The sequence below is a fragment of the Oncorhynchus keta genome, chromosome 14, assembly GCF_023373465.1.
Source record: "Oncorhynchus keta strain PuntledgeMale-10-30-2019 chromosome 14, Oket_V2, whole genome shotgun sequence".
Classification (NCBI taxonomy): Eukaryota; Metazoa; Chordata; class Actinopteri; order Salmoniformes; family Salmonidae; genus Oncorhynchus; species Oncorhynchus keta.
In genome coordinates, this window is record NC_068434.1 from 4,360,740 (window position 1) to 4,380,026 (window position 19,287).

Genomic DNA, 19,287 nt, shown 5'->3' on the forward strand with positions numbered 1-19,287 from the left:
TTAAAGTAATGATGGACTGTCATTTGTCTTTGCTTATTTGAGCTGTTCTTGCCATAATATGGACGTGGTCTTTTACCAAATAGGGCTATCTTCTGTATACCCCCCTTACCTTGTCACAACACAACTGATTGGCTCAAGAAGGAAAGAAATTCCACAAATTCACTTTTAAGAAGGTATACCTGTTAATGGAAATGCATTCCAGTTGACTACCTCATGAAGCTGGTTGAGAGAATGCCAGGAGTGTGTAAAGCTGTCATCAAGGCAAAGGGCGGCTGCTTGAGTGATTTCAAATATGAAATATATTTTGATTTGTTTAACACCTTTTTTGGGGGGGTTACTACAGGATTCCATATGTGTTATTTCATAGTTTTGATGTCTTCACTATTATTCTACAATGTAGAAATATAAAAATAGTAAAATAGTAAAAATAAAAAGAAAGCCTTGAACGAGCAGGTGTTCTAAAACCTTTGATTATAGTTAGTAGTTAGTAGTAGTAGTTAGTTAGTAGTAGTTAGTAGTAGTAGTTAGTAGTAGTAGTTAGTAGTAGTAGTAGTAGTAGTAGTGTAGTTAGTAGTAGTAGTTAGTAGTAGTAGTAGTAGTAGTTAGTAGTAGTAGTTAGTAGTAGTAGTTAGTAGTAGTAGTTAGTAGTTGTAGTTAGTAGTAGTAGTTAGTAGTAGTAGTAGTAGTAGTAGTAGTAGTAGTAGTAGTAGTAGTAGTAGTTAGTAGTAGTAGTTAGTAGTAGTAGTTAGTAGTAGTAGTTAGTAGTAGTTAGTAGTAGTAGTTAGTAGTTGTAGTTAGTAGTAGTAGTAGTAGTAGTTAGTAGTAGTAGTTAGTAGTAGTAGTAGTTAGTTAGTAGTAGTTAGTAGTAGTAGTAGTAGTTAGTAGTTAGTAGTAGTAGTAGTAGTAGTTGTAGTAGTTGTAGTTAGTAGTAGTAGTTAGTAGTAGTAGTTGTAGTTAGTAGTAGTAGTTGTAGTTAGTAGTAGTAGTTGTAGTTAGTAGTAGTAGTTGTAGTTAGTAGTAGTAGTAGTAGTAGTAGTAGTTGTAGTTAGTAGTAGTAGTAGTAGTAGTTGTAGTTAGTAGTAGTAGTAGTAGTAGTTGTAGTTAGTAGTAGTAGTTGTAGTTAGTAGTAGTAGTTAGTAGTAGTAGTAGTAGTAGTAGTAGTTAGTAGTAGTAGTAGTAGTAGTAGTAGTTGTAGTTAGTAGTAGTAGTAGTAGTTGTAGTTAGTAGTAGTAGTAGTAGTAGTTGTAGTTAGTAGTAGTAGTAGTAGTAGTAGTAGTAGTTTAGTTAGTAGTAGTAGTAGTAGTTGTAGTTAGTAGTAGTAGTAGTAGTTAGTAGTTAGTAGTAGTAGTTGTAGTTAGTAGTAGTAGTTGTAGTTAGTAGTAGTAGTTAGTAGTAGTAGTAGTAGTAGTTAGTAGTAGTAGTAGTAGTAGTAGTTAGTAGTTGTAGTTAGTAGTAGTAGTAGTAGTTGTAGTTAGTAGTAGTAGTTGTAGTTAGTAGTAGTAGTTAGTAGTAGTAGTAGTAGTAGTAGTTAGTAGTTGTAGTAGTAGTTAGTAGTAGTAGTTAGTAGTAGTAGTAGTAGTTAGTGTAGTTAGTAGTAGTAGTTAGTAGTAGTAGTTGTAGTTAGTAGTAGTAGTTGTAGTTAGTAGTAGTAGTTAGTAGTAGTAGTTGTAGTTAGTAGTAGTTAGTAGTTGTTGTTAGTAGTAGTAGTTGTAGTTAGTAGTAGTTGTTGTTAGTAGTAGTAGTTGTAGTTAGTAGTAGTTGTTGTTAGTAGTAGTAGTTGTAGTTAGTAGTAGTTAGTAGTTGTAGTTAGTAGTAGTTGTTGTTAGTAGTAGTAGTTGTAGTTAGTAGTAGTTGTTGTTAGTAGTAGTTGTTGTTAGTAGTAGTAGTTGTAGTTAGTAGTAGTAGTTGTAGTTAGTAGTAGTAGTTGTAGTTAGTAGTAGTAGTTGTAGTTAGTAGTAGTAGTAGTAGTTAGTAGTAGTAGTAGTAGTTAGTAGTAGTAGTTGTAGTTAGTAGTAGTAGTTGTAGTTAGTAGTAGTAGTTGTAGTTAGTAGTAGTAGTAGTGTAGTTGTAGTTAGTAGTAGTAGTTGTAGTTAGTAGTAGTAGTTGTAGTTAGTAGTAGTAGTTGTAGTTAGTAGTAGTAGTTGTTGTTAGTAGTAGTAGTTGTAGTTAGTAGTAGTAGTTGTAGTTAGTAGTAGTAGTTAGTAGTTGTAGTTAGTAGTAGTAGTTGTTGTTAGTAGTAGTTGTTGTTAGTAGTAGTAGTTGTAGTTAGTAGTAGTAGTTGTAGTTAGTAGTAGTAGTTGTAGTTAGTAGTAGTTAGTAGTTGTAGCTGGGTGTTTGTGGGGTTATGAAGGTGGACCAATTGATTGTTAGATTGATTGGTTGTCTGTGTGAAACGGACTGTACAGGGCCGGAAATCATAGGCATCATAGAAAATAAATAAATCTACAGATTCGTCTTCTCTAATCTGTTGTAGGCATTTGGCCGGATTAGGCACGGTGCGTCATTTAAAAAATAAATAAATCTACAGATTCGTTTTCTCTAATCTGTTGTAGGCATTTGGCCGGATTAGGCACGGTGCGTCATTTAAAAAATAAATAAATCTACAGATTCGTCTTCTCTAATCTGTTGTAGGCATTTGGCCGGATTAGGCACGGTGCGTCATTTAAAAAATAAATAAATCTACAGATTCGTTTTCTCTAATCTGTTGTAGGCATTTGCTCTCCAAATTGTACGTTTGTCCCGTGATTGTATATTGAAATATGCAAAAGAGAAGCAGACAACCGCAACCAAACATAGAAATATAATCGATAGATGGAAGTTCCCATTCAAGTCAGGACTGGCAGCCATTGCCAGCGGTTCCATAACCCTTCTATAGATTATATGTCTATAGCCACAACAAGCTGTGTATTTCATATGCATGCTGTCCAAACGGCAGCCTTCCTGACGGCAGGCACACTGGTAACTACCAAAATAAAGGAAACACTTGAGTAAATGAGGAATACAAAGTTGATGTTATGGTGTGTGGTGCATTTTCCTGGCTTGGTTTAGGTCCACTAGTAGAATCTATGCGCATTGAAGCTGTTCTGGCAGCTTGTGGTGGTCCAATACCCTTTAATATTTTTATGATGGTATGTCCTTAATTTTGTCAATTACTTTTATTGGCTTGTAACGAAATTTAATCCACAGTTATTATTTTTTAAACTGTTGATCCTCTGTGGATAAATGATGCTCTCTGGTGTATTTTGAACTCCACTCTCGCAGAGCAACAATTATTTTTTTTCAGATCCTCAGAGAGTTCTTTGCCATGGGGTGCCATGTTGAACTTCCAGTGACCAGTCAGTATGAGGGAGTGTGAGAGCGATGACACCAAATTTAACACACCTGCTCCCCATTCACACCTGAGACCTTGTAACACTAACGAGTCACATGACACCAGGGAGGGAAAATGGCTAATTGGGCCCAATTTGGACATTTTCACTTAGGGGTGTACTTAGTTTTGTTGTCAGCGGTATAGACATTAATGGCTGTGTGTTGAGTTATTTTGAGGGGACAGCAAATTTACACTGTTATACAAGCTGTACACTCACTACTTTACATTGTAGCAAAGTGTCATTTCTTCAGTGTTGTCACATGAAAAGATACACTCAAATATTTACAAAAATGTGAGGGGTGTACTCACTTTCGTGATATACTGTATATATATATACTATATACAATATATCTAATATACACTACATATATAATATGAACTATATATCTAATATACAGCGCATTCGGAAAGTATTCAGACCCCTTGACTTTTTCCACATTTTGTTACGTTACAGCCTTACTCTAAAAAATATGAAAAACCCCATAATGACAAAGTAAAAATGTAGAATTATTATTATTATTACTAGTCCAACGCTCTAACCACTAGGCTACGCTGAACAAAAAAGCAATGTTCATCGAATATTAGTGATATCAACACACTATCCACATAAGAATGTGTTCTTAACTGACATGCCTAGTAAAAAAAGGTGGGATTTATTTTTTACATTTGAATTAACCAGGTAAGTCAGTTAAGAACAAAGTCGTATTTACAATGACAGTCCAGGAACAGTGTTAACTGCCTTGTTCTCGAGCAGAACAACATATTTTTACCTTTCAGGACTTTCAGAACAAGGTGTTCCCCTTTCCCCTGCTTCCTCAGCTCGGTCTATTCACTGGGAAGGAAACGGGCAAAACAAGGAGGGACCTACCTGAATTTGGAACCATAAAAGAAGCACTTGTTTTCCTTTTTCCATTGCAAAATGATTTGCTACCGTGTGTACTAATGAATATGACCCTGGTGTAATCTGACTGAACTGTGCCTGACTGAGGAGAAACAATGGTGATGAGTTCAGTGGGTCTGCCTGCCCTCGACTGACCGTCCGGTTTGTCTCCCTAACATGCTCTCTGGCCAGGCTGGGAAAGTTGCTGTTTCGTGACAATCCAGCACGTTCACTGGCCGGGCCTTGGTTGTAGTCATCAGCCTGCTGACAACCTGGTTCACTGGCCGGGCCTTGGTTGTAGTCATCAGCCTGTTGACAGCCTGGTTCACTGGCCGGGCCTTGGTTGTTGTCATCAGCCTGCTGACAGCCTGGTTCACTGGCCGGGCCTTGGTTGTAGTCATCAGCCTGCTGACAACCTGGTTCACTGGCCGGGCCTAGTCATCAGCCTGCTGACAACCTGGTTCATTGGCCGGGCCTTGGTTGTAGTCATCAGCCTGCTGACAACCTGGTTCACTGGCCGGGCCTTGGTTGTAGTCATCAGCCTGCTGACAGTCTGGTTCACTGGCCGGGCCTTGGTTGTAGTCATCAGCCTGCTGACAAACTGGTTCACTGGCCGGGCCTTGGTTGTAGTCATCAGCCTGCTGACAACCTGGTTCACTGGCCGGGCCTTGGTTGTAGTCATCAGCCTGCTGACAGCCTGGTTCACTGGCCGGGCCTTGGTTGTAGTCATCAGCCTGCTGACAGCCTGGTTCACTGCCCGGGCCTTGGTTGTAGTCATCAGCCTGCTGACAGCCTGGTTCACTGGCCGGGCCTTGGTTGTAGTCATCAGCCTGCTGACAACCTGGTTCACTGGCCGGGCCTTGGTTGTAGTCATCAGCCTGCTGACAACCTGGTTCACTGGCCGGGCCTTGGTTGTAGTCATCAGCCTGCTGACAGCCTGGTTCACTGGCCGGGCCTTGGTTGTAGTCATCAGCCTGCTGACAGCCTGGTTCACTGGCTGGGCCTTGGTTGTAGTCATCAGCCTGCTGACAGCCTGGTTCACTGGCCGGGCCTTGGTTGTAGTCATCAGCCTGTTGACAGCCTGGTTCACTGGCCGGGCCTTGGTTGTTGTCATCAGCCTGCTGACAGCCTGGTTCACTGGCCGGGCCTTGGTTGTAGTCATCAGCCTGCTGACAACCTGGTTCACTGGCCGGGCCTTGGTTGTAGTCATCAGCCTGCTGACAACCTGGTTCATTGGCCGGGCCTTGGTTGTAGTCATCAGCCTGCTGACAACCTGGTTCACTGGCCGGGCCTTGGTTGTAGTCATCAGCCTGCTGACAGTCTGGTTCACTGGCCGGGCCTTGGTTGTAGTCATCAGCCTGCTGACAAACTGGTTCACTGGCCGGGCCTTGGTTGTAGTCATCAGCCTGCTGACAACCTGGTTCACTGGCCGGGCCTTGGTTGTAGTCATCAGCCTGCTGACAGCCTGGTTCACTGGCCGGGCCTTGGTTGTAGTCATCAGCCTGCTGACAGCCTGGTTCACTGCCCGGGCCTTGGTTGTAGTCATCAGCCTGCTGACAGACTGGTTCACTGGCCGGGCCTTGGTTGTAGTCATCAGCCTGCTGACAACCTGGTTCACTGGCCGGGCCTTGGTTGTAGTCATCAGCCTGCTGACAACCTGGTTCACTGGCCGGGCCTTGGTTGTAGTCATCAGCCTGCTGACAGCCTGGTTCACTGCCTGGGCCTTGGTTGTAGTCATCAGCCTGCTGACAGCCTGGTTCACTGGCCGGGCCTTGGTTGTAGTCATCAGCCTGCTGACAGCCTGGTTCACTGGCCGGGCCTTGGTTGTAGTCATCAGCCTGCTGACAGCCTGGTTCACTGCCCGGGCCTTGGTTGTAGTCATCAGCCTGCTGACAACCTGGTTCACTTCCCGGGCCTGTAGTCATCAGCCTGCTGACAGCCTGGTTCACTGGCTGGGCCTTGGTTGTAGTCATCAGCCTGCTGACAGCCTGGTTCACTGGCCGGGCCTTGGTTGTAGTCATCAGCCTGCTGACAACCTGGTTCACTGGCCGGGCCTTGGTTGTAGTCATCAGCCTGCTGACAACCTGGTTCACTGGCCGGGCCTTGGTTGTAGTCATCAGCCTGCTGACAGCCTGGTTCACTGGCCGGGCCTTGGTTGTTGTCATCAGCCTGCTGACAGCCTGGTTCACTGGCCGGGCCTTGGTTGTAGTCATCAGCCTGCTGACAACCTGGTTCACTGGCCGGGCCTTGGTTGTAGTCATCAGCCTGCTGACAACCTGGTTCATTGGCCGGGCCTTGGTTGTAGTCATCAGCCTGCTGACAACCTGGTTCACTGGCCGGGCCTTGGTTGTAGTCATCAGCCTGCTGACAGTCTGGTTCACTGGCCGGGCCTTGGTTGTAGTCATCAGCCTGCTGACAAACTGGTTCACTGGCCGGGCCTTGGTTGTAGTCATCAGCCTGCTGACAACCTGGTTCACTGGCCGGGCCTTGGTTGTAGTCATCAGCCTGCTGACAGCCTGGTTCACTGGCCGGGCCTTGGTTGTAGTCATCAGCCTGCTGACAGCCTGGTTCACTGGCCGGGCCTTGGTTGTAGTCATCAGCCTGCTGACAGCCTGGTTCACTGCCCGGGCCTTGGTTGTAGTCATCAGCCTGCTGACAGCCTGGTTCACTGGCCGGGCCTTGGTTGTAGTCATCAGCCTGCTGACAGCCTGGTTCACTGGCCGGGCCTTGGTTGTAGTCATCAGCCTGCTGACAGCCTGGTTCACTGGCCGGGCCTTGGTTGTAGTCATCAGCCTGTTGACAGCCTGGTTCACTGGCCGGGCCTTGGTTGTTGTCATCAGCCTGCTGACAGCCTGGTTCACTGGCCGGGCCTTGGTTGTAGTCATCAGCCTGCTGACAACCTGGTTCACTGGCCGGGCCTTGGTTGTAGTCATCAGCCTGCTGACAACCTGGTTCATTGGCCGGGCCTTGGTTGTAGTCATCAGCCTGCTGACAACCTGGTTCACTGGCCGGGCCTTGGTTGTAGTCATCAGCCTGCTGACAGTCTGGTTCACTGGCCGGGCCTTGGTTGTAGTCATCAGCCTGCTGACAAACTGGTTCACTGGCCGGGCCTTGGTTGTAGTCATCAGCCTGCTGACAACCTGGTTCACTGGCCGGGCCTTGGTTGTAGTCATCAGCCTGCTGACAGCCTGGTTCACTGGCCGGGCCTTGGTTGTAGTCATCCGCCTGCTGACAGCCTGGTTCACTGCCCGGGCCTTGGTTGTAGTCATCAGCCTGCTGACAGACTGGTTCACTGGCCGGGCCTTGGTTGTAGTCATCAGCCTGCTGACAACCTGGTTCACTGGCCGGGCCTTGGTTGTAGTCATCAGCCTGCTGACAACCTGGTTCACTGGCCGGGCCTTGGTTGTAGTCATCAGCCTGCTGACAGCCTGGTTCACTGCCTGGGCCTTGGTTGTAGTCATCAGCCTGCTGACAGCCTGGTTCACTGGCCGGGCCTTGGTTGTAGTCATCAGCCTGCTGACAGCCTGGTTCACTGGCCGGGCCTTGGTTGTAGTCATCAGCCTGCTGACAGCCTGGTTCACTGCCCGGGCCTTGGTTGTAGTCATCAGCCTGCTGACAACCTGGTTCACTTCCCGGGCCTTGGTTGTAGTCATCAGCCTGCTGACAGCCTGGTTCACTGGCTGGGCCTTGGTTGTAGTCATCAGCCTGCTGACAGCCTGGTTCACTGGCCGGGCCTTGGTTGTAGTCATCAGCCTGCTGACAACCTGGTTCACTGGCCGGGCCTTGGTTGTAGTCATCAGCCTGCTGACAACCTGGTTCACTGGCCGGGCCTTGGTTGTAGTCATCAGCCTGCTGACAGCCTGGTTCACTGGCCGGGCCTTGGTTGTAGTCATCAGCCTGCTGACAACCTGGTTCACTGGCCGGGCCTTGGTTGTAGTCATCAGCCTGCTGACAACCTGGTTCACTGGCCGGGCCTTGGTTGTAGTCATCAGCCTGCTGACAGCCTGGTTCACTGGCCGGGCCTTGGTTGTAGTCATCAGCCTGCTGACAGCCTGGTTCACTGGCCGGGCCTTGGTTGTAGTCATCAGCCTGCTGACAACCTGGTTCACTGGCCGGGCCTTGGTTGTAGTCATCAGCCTGCTGACAGACTGGTTCACTGGCCGGGCCTTGGTTGTAGTCATCAGCCTGCTGACAGCCTGGTTCACTGGCCGGGCCTTGGTTGTAGTCATCAGCCTGCTGACAACCTGGTTCACTGGCCGGGCCTTGGTTGTAGTCATCAGCCTGCTGACAGCCTGGTTCACTGGCCGGGCCTTGGTTGTAGTCATCAGCCTGCTGACAGCCTGGTTCACTGCCCTTTTTCATCTGAGTATGCAGTGGGATTTAACTGGGTTTTAGTGCCCCGGCTGCCCCTCCATGTACTGGGTTTTAGTGCCCCGGCTGCCCCTCCATGGACTGGGTTTTAGTGCCCCGGCTGCCCCTCCATGGACTGGGAAAGGCAGTCTCCTCCATGTTACGGGGTAATGGGACATAAAAGACTAAGGCACGAGTCTCCTCCATGTTACGGGGTAATGGGATGTAAAAGACTAAGGCACGAGTGTCCTCCATGCTACGGGGTAATGGGATGTAAAAGACTAAGGCACGAGTGTCCTCCATGCTACGGGGTAATGGGATGTAAAAGACTAAGGCACGAGTGTCCTCCATGCTACGGGGTAATGGGATGTAAAAGACTAAGGCACGAGTGTCCTCCATGCTACGGGGTAATGGGATGTAAAAGACTAAGGCACGAGTGTCCTCCATGCTACGGGGTAATGGGATGTAAAAGACTAAGGCACGAGTGTCCTCCATGCTACGGGGTAATGGGATGTAAAAGACTAAGGCACGAGTATCCTCCATGCTACGGGGTAATGGGACATAAAAGACTAAGGCACGAGTATTCTCCATGCTACGGGATAATGGGACATAAAAGACTCAAGCGCAAGTCTCCTCCATGATATGGGGTAATGGGATGTAAAAGACTAAGTCGTGAGTCTCCTCCATGTTACGGGGTAATGGGACATAAAAGACTCAAGCGCCAGTCTCCTCCATGATATGGGGTAATGGGATGTAAAAGACTAAGTCGTGAGTCTCCTCCATGTTACGGGGTAATGGGACATAAAAGACTCAAGCGCCAGTCTCCTCCATGATATGGGGTAATGGGATGTAAAAGACTAAGTCGTGAGTCTCCTCCATGTTACGGGGTAATGGCACATAAAAGACTCAAGCGCGAGTCTCCTCCATGTTACGGGGTAATGGGATGTAAAAGACTCAAGCGTGAGTCTCCTCCATGTTACGGGGTAATGGGATGTAAAAGACTCAAGCGCGAGTCTCCTCCATGTTACGGGGTAATGGGATGTAAAAGACTCAAGCGCGAGTCTCCTCCGTGTTACGGGGTAATGGACATAAAAGACTCAAGCGCGAGTCTCCTCCATGTTACGGGGTAATGGCACATAAAAGACTCAAGCGCGAGTCTCCTCCATGTTACGGGGTAATGGCACATAAAAGACTCAAGCGCGAGTCTCCTCCATGTTACGGGGTAATGGGATGTAAAAGACTCAAGCGTGAGTCTCCTCCATGTTACGGGGTAATGGGATGTAAAAGACTCAAGCGTGAGTCTCCTCCATGTTACGGGGTAATGGGATGTAAAAGACTCAAGCGCGAGTCTCCTCCATGTTACGGGGTAATGGGATGTAAAAGACTCAAGCGCGAGTCTCCTCCATGTTACGGGGTAATGGGATGTAAAAGACTCAAGCGCGAGTCTCCTCCATGTTACGGGGTAATGGGATGTAAAAGACTCAAGCGCGAGTCTCCTCCATGCTACGGGGTAATGGGACATAAAAGACTCAAGCGCGAGTCTCCTCCATGTTACGGGGTAATGGGATGTAAAAGACTAAGGCACGAGTCTCCTCCATGTTACGGGGAAATGGGATGTGGGGGATGGAGATTTGTTTTGAATGCAGCCTAGTGATGTTGCAATTCTCATAGCTTCCACCTTTTTAATATTAGATAGGCCTATTCCAAGACTCCCATGAAGAAGAACCCGTAGCGTGAGTATCCATGGCTGTTCATTTCTAGCCCATGTTGTCCCTGGACCCTGCTTCCTCAGCTCGGTCTATTCACTAGGAAGTAAACGGGCAAAACAAGGAGGGACCTACCTGAATTTGGAACCATAAAAGAAGCACTTGTTTTCCTTTTTCCATTGCAAAATGATTTGCTACCGTGTGTACTAATGAATATGACCCTGGTGTAATCTGACTGAACTGTGCCTGACTGAAGAGAAACAATGGTGATGAGTTCAGTGGGTCTGCCTGCCCTCGACTGACCGTCCGGTTTGTCTCCCTAACATGCTCTCTGGCCAGGCTGGGAAAGTTGCTGTTTCGTGACAATCCAGCACGTTCACTGGCCGGGCCTTGGTTGTAGTCATCAGCCTGCTGACAGCCTGGTTCACTGGCCGGGCCTTGGTTGTAGTCATCAGCCTGCTGACAGTCTGGTTCACTGGCCGGGCCTTGGTTGTTGTCATCAGCCTGCTTGACAGCCTGGTTCACTGGCCGGGCCTTGGTTGTAGTCATCAGCCTGCTGACAGTCTGGTTCACTGGCCGGGCCTTGGTTGTTGTCATCAGCCTGCTTGACAGCCTGGTTCACTGGCCGGGCCTTGGTTGTAGTCATCAGCCTGCTGACAACCTGGTTCACTGGCCGGGCCTTGGTTGTAGTCATCAGCCTGCTGACAACCTGGTTCACTGGCCGGGCCTTGGTTGTAGTCATCAGCCTGCTTGACAGCCTGGTTCACTGGCCGGGCCTTGGTTGTTGTCATCAGCCTGCTGACAACCTGGTTCACTTCCCGGGCCTTGGTTGTAGTCATCAGCCTGCTGACAACCTGGTTCACTGGCCGGGCCTTGGTTGTAGTCATCAGCCTGCTGACAGACTGGTTCACTGCCCGGGCCTTGGTTGTTGTCATCAGCCTGCTGACAGCCTGGTTCACTGGCCGGGCCTTGGTTGTAGTCATCAGCCTGCTGACAGCCTGGTTCACTGGCCGGGCCTTGGTTGTAGTCATCAGCCTGCTGACAGTCTGGTTCACTGGCCGGGCCTTGGTTGTTGTCATCAGCCTGCTTGACAGCCTGGTTCACTGGCCGGGCCTTGGTTGTTGTCATCAGCCTGCTGACAACCTGGTTCACTTCCCGGGCCTTGGTTGTAGTCATCAGCCTGCTGACAACCTGGTTCACTGGCCGGGCCTTGGTTGTAGTCATCAGCCTGCTGACAAACTGGTTCACTGCCCGGGCCTTGGTTGTTGTCATCAGCCTGCTGACAACCTGGTTCACTGGCCGGGCCTTGGTTGTAGTCATCAGCCTGTTGACAGCCTGGTTCATTGGCCGGGCCTTGGTTGTAGTCATCAGCCTGCTGACAGCCTGGTTTGCTGCCCGGGCCTTGGTTGTAGTCATCAGCCTGCTGACAGCCTGGTTTGCTGCCCGGGCCTGTGCTGTGGGATTTAACCGGGTTTCATTTAACCGGGTTTTAGTGCCCCGGCTGCCCCTCTGTGGACTGGGAAAGGCAGTCTCCCTCACTGGGAGGTGTGCACCTTAATGTTTCGTGACAAGCTATCAGCCAGTAGCCTACGTTGTCATTCACATGTCACAGATCCCCCCCCCCAGTCCACCCCACAGACACAGTCTCTCTGGTATCCTTAGGTCTCTGTTGGCTGGCTTGGCTTGCTACTTTTTCGTGACAAGCCAGCACGTTCACTACTCCACACAGAGCCATCCCACTCGGTGGCAGTGAGCCGGGGACATTTGGCCCGGTGAGCCAACATAAAGTCTGTCGTCAACTCATCAGCAGACCAGGGTTAAATGAGTATTTGAAATCTTTCAAATATTTTAGCTGTGTTTGATTGAGCTTGGCTGGTGTGATGGAACCGATCGAATAATTCTAACAGCCCAAAAGGCTCTCCAGGTAGGCCGCAGGTAGGCTGCAGGTAGGCTCTAGGTAGGCTCCAGGTAGGCCGCTGGTAGGCTGCAGGTAGGCTCCAGGTAGGCTCCAGGTAGGCTGCAGGTAGGCTCTAGGTAGGCTGCAGGTAGGCTCCAGGTAGGCTCCAGGTAGGCTGCAGGTAGGCTCCAGGTAGGCTGCAGATAGGCTCCAGGTAGACTCCAGGTAGGCTGCAGGTAGGCTCCAGGTAGGCTCCAGGTAGGCTGCAGGTAGGCTCCAGGTAGGCTGCAGGTAGGCTCCAGGTAGGCTGCAGGTAGGCTCCAGGTAGGCTCCAGGTAGGCTGCAGGTAGGCTCCAGGTAGGCTGCAGGTAGGCTCAGGTAGGCTGCAGGTAGGCTCCAGGTAGGCTCCAGGTAGGTTCCAGGTAGGCTCCAGGTAGGCTGCAGGTAGGCTCCAGGTAGGCTCCAGGTAGGCTCCAGGTAGGCTGCAGGTAGGCTCCAGGTAGGCTGCAGGTAGGCTCTAGGTAGGCTGCAGGTAGGCTGCAGGTAGGCTCCAGGTAGGTTCCAGGTAGGCTCCAGGTAGGCTGCAGGTAGTCTCCAGGTAGGCTCCAGGTAGGTTCCAGATAGGCTCCAGGTAGGTTCCAGGTAGGCTCCAGGTAGGCTGCAGGTAGGCTCCTGGTAGGCTGCAGGTAGGCTCCAGGTAGGCTGCAGGTAGGCTCTAGGTAGGCTGCAGGTAGGCTCCAGGTAGGCTCCAGGTAGGTTCCAGGTAGGCTCCAGGTAGGCTCCAGGTAGGCTCCAGGTAGGTTCCAGGTAGGCTCCAGGTAGGCTGCAGGTAGGCTCCAGGTAGGCTCCAGGTAGGTTCCAGATAGGCTCCAGGTAGGTTCCAGGTAGGCTCCAGGTAGGCTGCAGGTAGGCTCCAGGTAGGCTCCAGGTAGGTTCCAGGTAGGCTGCAGGTAGGCTCCAGGTAGGTTCCAGGTAGGCTCCAGGTAGGCTGCAGGTAGGCTGGGATGCAAACGCTTAAAGTATTTGAAAGATGTAAATTATATCGATGTATTTTTTTGTCACATACACTGGATTTGGGCAGTGAAATGTGTTGTTTTACAGGCCGTAGGCTGCAGGTAGGCTCCAGGTAGGCTGCAGGTAGGCTCCAGGTAGGCTGCAGGTAGGCTCCAGGCAGTGAAATGTGTTGTTTTACAGGCCGTAGGCTCCAGGTAGGCTGCAGGTAGGCTCCAGGTAGGCTGCAGGTAGGCTCCAGGTAGGCTGCAGGTAGGCTCCAGGTAGGCTGCAGGTAGGCTCCAGGCAGTGAAATGTGTTGTTTTACAGGCCGTAGGCTGCAGGTAGGCTCCAGGTAGGCTCCAGGTAGGCTGCAGGTAGGCTCCAGGTCGTGAAATGTGTTGTTTTACAGGCCGTAGTAGTACAGCGTCTCTGGAGAAAATAAGGGTTAAGTGCCTTGCTCAAGACCACATCGACGAGTTTTCACCTTGTCGGCTCGGTATTTGAATCAACAACCTTTCGGTTACTGGCCAAATGCGCTATGCGCTAACCACTAGGCTGCCTGGCGCCCCAATGTTTGAAAATACTGTTTGAGCCCTTGCATGTCAGGTTAACAACAAGCAGTAGCCTGAAACTCACCAGACAGAACTGATGGGGAAGGAATAGGATCCCTCTGTCTGTCTGTCTGTCTGTCTGTCTGTCTGTCTGTCTGTCTGTCTGTCTGTCTGTCTTTCCCCTCCCTCCCTCCCTCCCTCCCTCCCTCCCTCCCTCCCCCCTCTACTCTGGGACTCTATCCCTCCCTCCCTCCCTCCTTTCTTCCCCTCCACTGAGTCCTATGAGATGGTTAATTTTCACGGAGGTTCTTAAACCTGTTTCCATAATGCTGTGTGTGTGTGTGTGTGTGTGTGTGTGTGTGTGTGTGTGTGTGTGTGTGTGTGTGTGTGTGTGTGTGTGTGTGTGTGTGTGTGTGTGTGTGTGTGTGTGTGTGTGTGTGTGTGTGTGTGTGTGTGTGTGTGTGTGTGTGTGTGTGTGTGTGTGTGTGTGTGTGTGTGTGTGTGTGTGTGTGAGAGAGATTGTGTATGTGCCTGATTCTTTGCATGAACCGCCTGTTCTGACTTCCTGTGTTGCAGGTCGGTGAGCCTGATGGGATGGAGGCTGGCAGAGAAAGCATGACGAGAAGCAACTCATCACCGTGGATGAGAAGATGATGAGTAATAGGCCACACACACAGGGTTCTACAGTGCAACCATTTTACTTGTATATGCATCTAAATATTTTTCTGTGCGAACTGGAATTTTTATTTAGGAGTGCCAGTGCGCCTAGACAATTTATGGATTCTAACTTTAATATAATGTAGATTTATTAAACTGAAGAATTCTGGAAAAATAAAATGAAGGATTCTAGATTTAGTCCCAGATTAGACATCTAGTCTGACTGGGCCTCTACTCTGGGACTCTATTATAGTCTGACTGGGCCTCTGGTCCTCCACTCTGGGACTCTATTCTAGTCTGACTGGGCCTCTACTCTGGGACTGTATTATAGTCTGACTGGGCCTCTGGTCCTCCACTCTGGGACTCTATTCTAGTCTGACTGGGCCTCTACTCTGGGACTGTATTCTAGTCTGACAGGGCCTCTACTCTGGGACACTATTCTAGGCTGACAGGGCCTCTACTCTGGGACTGTATTCTAGGCTGACAGGGCCTCTACTCTGGGACTGTATTCTAGTCTGACAGGGCCTCTACTCTGGGACTCTATTATAGTCTGACTGGGCCTCTACTCTGGGACTGTATTCTAGTCTGACTGGGCCTCTACTCTGGGACTCTATTCTAGTCTGACTGGGCCTCTACTCTGGGACACTATTATAGTCTGACTGGGCCTCTACTCTGGGACTCTATTATAGTCTGACTGGGCCTCTACTCTGGGACTCTATTCTAGTCTGACAGGGCCTCTAGTCTGGGACTCTATTCTAGTCTGACTGGGCCTCTACTCTGGGACTCTATTCTAGTCTGACAGGGCCTCTACTCTGGGACTCTATTATAGTCTGACTGGGCCTCTACTCTGGGACTCTATTCTAGTCTGACAGGGCCTCTACTCTGGGACTATATTCTAGTCTGACTGGGCCTCTACTCTGGGACTATATTCTAGTCTGACAGGGCCTCTACTCTGGGACTATATTCTAGTCTGACAGGGCCTCTACTCTGGGACTCTATTCTAGTCTGACTGGGCCTCTACTCTGGGACTCTATTCTAGTCTGACAGGGCCTCTACTCTGGGACTCTATTCTAGTCTGACAGGGCCTCTACTCTGGGACTATATTCTAGTCTGACTGGGCCTCTACTCTGGGACACTATTCTAGTCTGACTGGGCCTCTACTCTGGGACTCTATTCTAGTCTGACTGGGCCTCTACTCTGGGACTCTATTCTAGTCTGACTGGGCCTCTACTCTGGGACTGTATTCTAGTCTGACTGGGCCTCTACTCTGGGACTCTATTCTAGTCTGACTGGGCCTCTACTCTGGGACTCTATTCTAGTCTGACTGGGACTCTACTCTGGGACTCTATTCTAGTCTGACTGGGCCTCTACTCTGGGACTATATTCTAGTCTGACAGAGGCTCTACTCTGGGACTCTATTCTAGTCTGACAGGGCCTCTACTCTGGGACTCTATTCTAGTCTGACAAGGCCTCTAGTCTGGGACTCTATTCTAGTCTGACTGGGCCTCTACTCTGGGACTCTATTCTAGTCTGACTGGGCCTCTACTCTGGGACTCTATTCTAGTCTGACAGGGCCTCTACTCTGGGACTGTATTCTAGTCTGACAGGGCCTCTACTCTGGGACTATATTCTAGTCTGACAGGGCCTCTACTCTGGGACTGTATTCTAGTCTGACAGGGCCTCTACTCTGGGACTGTATTCTAGTCTGACTGGGACTCTACTCTGGGACTCTATTCTAGTCTGACTGGGCCTCCACTCTGGGAGGCATGCAGGCAAACTTAAATCAGTTTTACCTAATTTCTACCAGCATATCACATGTGCATAGGATGCGCTCCTAGTGACTGGTGAATTTAACTTTAACTTAAATGCTGTTTGACCTAATTTATAATCAAATCAAATCAAATCAAAATGTAATTTGTCACATCTGCGGAAAACTACAGGTTACTTCACCTTACTGTGAAATACTTACTTTACAAGCCCTTAACCAACAGTGCAGCTCAAGAAACAGAATTAAAAAATATTTACAAAATAAACTAAAGAACAAAAAATACAATTAAAAAAGTAAAACAAGAAAATCACACAACAATAACAAGGCAATATACAGGGGGTACCGGTACCAAGTCAATGTGTGGGGTACCGGTACCAAGTCAATGTGGAGGCTATATACAGGGGGTACCGGTACCAAGTCAATGTGGAGGCTATATACAGGGGGTACCGGTACCAAGTCAATGTGGAGGCTATATACAGGGGGTACCGGTACCAAGTCAATGTGGAGGCTATATACAGGGGTACCGGTACCAAGTCAAGGTGTGGGGTACCGGTACCAAGTCAAGGTGTGGGGTACCGGTACCAAGTCAATGTGTGGGGTACAGGTACCAAGTCAATGTGTGGGGTACAGGTTAGTCAATGTGTGGGGTACAGGTTAGTCAATGTGTGGGGTACAGGTTAGTCAAGGTGTGGGGTACCGGTACCAAGTCAATGTGTGGGGTACAGGTTAGTCAATGTGTGGGGTACAGGTACCAAGTCAATGTGTGGGGTACAGGTTAGTCAATGTGTGGGGTACAGGTTAGTCAATGTGTGGGGTACAGGTTAGTCAAGGTGTGGGGTACAGGTTAGTCAATGTGTGGGGTACAGGTTAGTCAATGTGTGGGGTACAGGTTAGTCAATGTGTGGGGTACAGGTTAGTCAAGGTGTGGGGTACCGGTACCAAGTCAATGTGTGGGGTACAGGTTAGTCAAGGTGTGGGGTACAGGTTAGTCAAGGTGTGGGGTACCGGTACCAAGTCAATGTGTGGGGTACAGGTTAGTCAATGTGTGGGGTACAGGTTAGTCAATGTGTGGGGTACAGGTTAGTCAATGTGTGGGGTACAGGTTAGTCAATGTGTGGGGTACAGGTTAGTCAAGGTGTGGGGTACCGGTACCAAGTCAATGTGTGGGGTACAGGTTAGTCAAGGTGTGGGGTACAGGTTAGTCAAGGTGTGGGGTACCGGTACCAAGTCAATGTGTGGGGTACAGGTTAGTCAAGGTAATTTGTAAAGTAACTATATTTAGATCATAAACAGTGAGTAGCAGCTCTGTAAAATCAAGGTGTGGTGGTCAATGTAAACAATCTGGTGGCCATTTGATGAATTGTTCGGCAGTCTTATGTCTTGAGAATGGCTTTTTTAAAAACTTTTATTCAACTAGGCAAGTTAGTTAAGAAAAAAATCTTATTTACAATGATGCCCTAGGAACAGTGGGTTAACTGCCTTGTTCAGGGGCAGAATGACAGAGTTTTACATTGTCAGCTCAGGGATTTGATCTAACAACCTTTCATTGACAAAAGCTTAGCGTTCAGCACCATAGAACCCAACGAAGCTCCATGCGCTAACCACTAGGCTACCTGCCGCCCAAAGCAGTGATGCAACCTGTCAGGATGCTCTCAATGGTGCAGCTGTAGAACCTTTTGAGTATCTGAGGATCCATGACAAATCCTTTCAGTCTCCTGAGGGGGACAATGTGTTTTCGTGCCCTCTTCCCAACTGTCTTGGTGTGCTTGTTGGTGATGTGGACACATCTCGAGCCGCTCTACTTCAGCCCCGTTGATGTGAATGGGGGCGTGTTCGCCCTTTTTTTTCACATTGTCCCCGATCAGCTCAATTGTCTTGCTCACATCGAGGGAGAGGTTGTTGTCCTGGCATTACTGCCGGGTCTCTGACCTCCTCACTATCTCCTCGTTGTCGGTGATCAGGCCTATCATTGTTGTGGTTGGCCATGCAGTTGTGGTTGATCAGGGAGTACAGGAGGGGACTAAGCACGCACCTCTGAGGGGCCCCAGTGTTGAGGATTAGCGGGGAAGATGTGTTGTTGCTTACTCTTACCAACTGGGAGCAGCCTATCAGGAAGTCCAGGATCCAGTTGCAGAGGGAGGTGTTTAGTCCCAGGGTCCTTAGCTTAGTGATGAGCTTTGTGGGTTCTATGGTGCTGAACACTAAGCTGTTGTCAATGAACAACATTCTCACAGAGGTGTTCCTTTTGTCCAGGTGGGAAAAAGCAGTGTGAGTGCGATTGAGATTGCATCATCTGTGGATCTGTTGTGTCGGTATGCGAATTGGAGATTTAGGGTTTAGGGTTTCCGACATGATGGTATTGATGTGAGCCATGACCAGCCTTTCAAAGCACTTCATGGCTACCGACGTGAGCGCTACGTTATGTTTACCTTCGCTTTCTTGGGCACAGGGTCTATAGTGGCCTGTTTGAAATGTGTAGGTATTACGGACTCGGTCAGGGAGAGGTTGAAAATGTAATTGACGACACTTGCCAGTTGGTCAGCGCATGCTTTGAGTACACGTCCTGGTAATCCGTCTGGCTCCGTGGCTTTGTGAATGTTGACCTGTTTAAAGGTCTTGCTCAAATCAGCTACGGAGAGCGTGAATTCACAGTTGTCCGGAACAACTGGTGCTCTCATGCATGCTTGAGTGTTGTTTGCCTCAAAGATTGTCTGGTAGTCTCAAGTCACTGGGCAGCTCACAACTGGGTTTACCTTTGTTGTCCGTAATAGTTTTATAGCCCTGCCACATCCAACGAGTGTCAGAGCCGGTGTAGTAGGATTCAATCTTAGTCCTGTATTGACACTTTGCCTGTTTGACGTGTCGTCTGTATTCGGGACATGTGACCAACACAGTTTGATTTGATTTTGATTTGACATGTTGAGTGTGGAATCATCACATGCATAGTCATTCTTGCTTTGTATAAGAACAGTGGCAAATCATACATTAATAATAGAGAATAGCAACGGCCCAAGGTAACTGCCCTGAGGACACCCCACGGTACATATCTGATGTTAGAAAAGATTGGGCGGCTTTTAGAGCAAGCGAAGGCCTACTATTTTTAATCACACACTCC

General features: G+C 48.9%; 1 protein-coding gene and 1 long non-coding RNA gene across 3 annotated transcripts in view; both read left to right on the top strand.

The window, feature by feature from the left end:
- Window positions 1-14,476, top strand: part of LOC118381357 (follistatin-A) — a 111,235-nt gene extending 96,759 nt beyond the window's left edge. Inside the window, exon 6 of the mRNA XM_052460844.1 lies at window positions 14,324-14,476. Coding sequence (XP_052316804.1) covers window positions 14,324-14,331 — 8 coding nt within the window. The 3' untranslated portion in view covers window positions 14,332-14,476. The remainder of the gene's footprint in view (window positions 1-14,323) is intronic.
- Window positions 14,477-14,975: 499 nt separating this feature from the next.
- LOC127907118 (uncharacterized) lies at window positions 14,976-17,371 on the top strand. Of its 2 annotated transcripts, XR_008063283.1 has the most exons (5): window positions 14,976-16,556; window positions 16,712-16,776; window positions 16,849-16,897; window positions 17,085-17,133; window positions 17,298-17,371. It is a non-coding gene; the product is annotated as an uncharacterized LOC127907118 (long non-coding RNA). The 2 variants fall into 2 exon arrangements; XR_008063282.1 differs by lacking the exon at window positions 17,298-17,371 and having other exon boundaries at window positions 17,085-17,279.
- The last annotated feature ends 1,916 nt before the right edge of the window (window positions 17,372-19,287 follow it).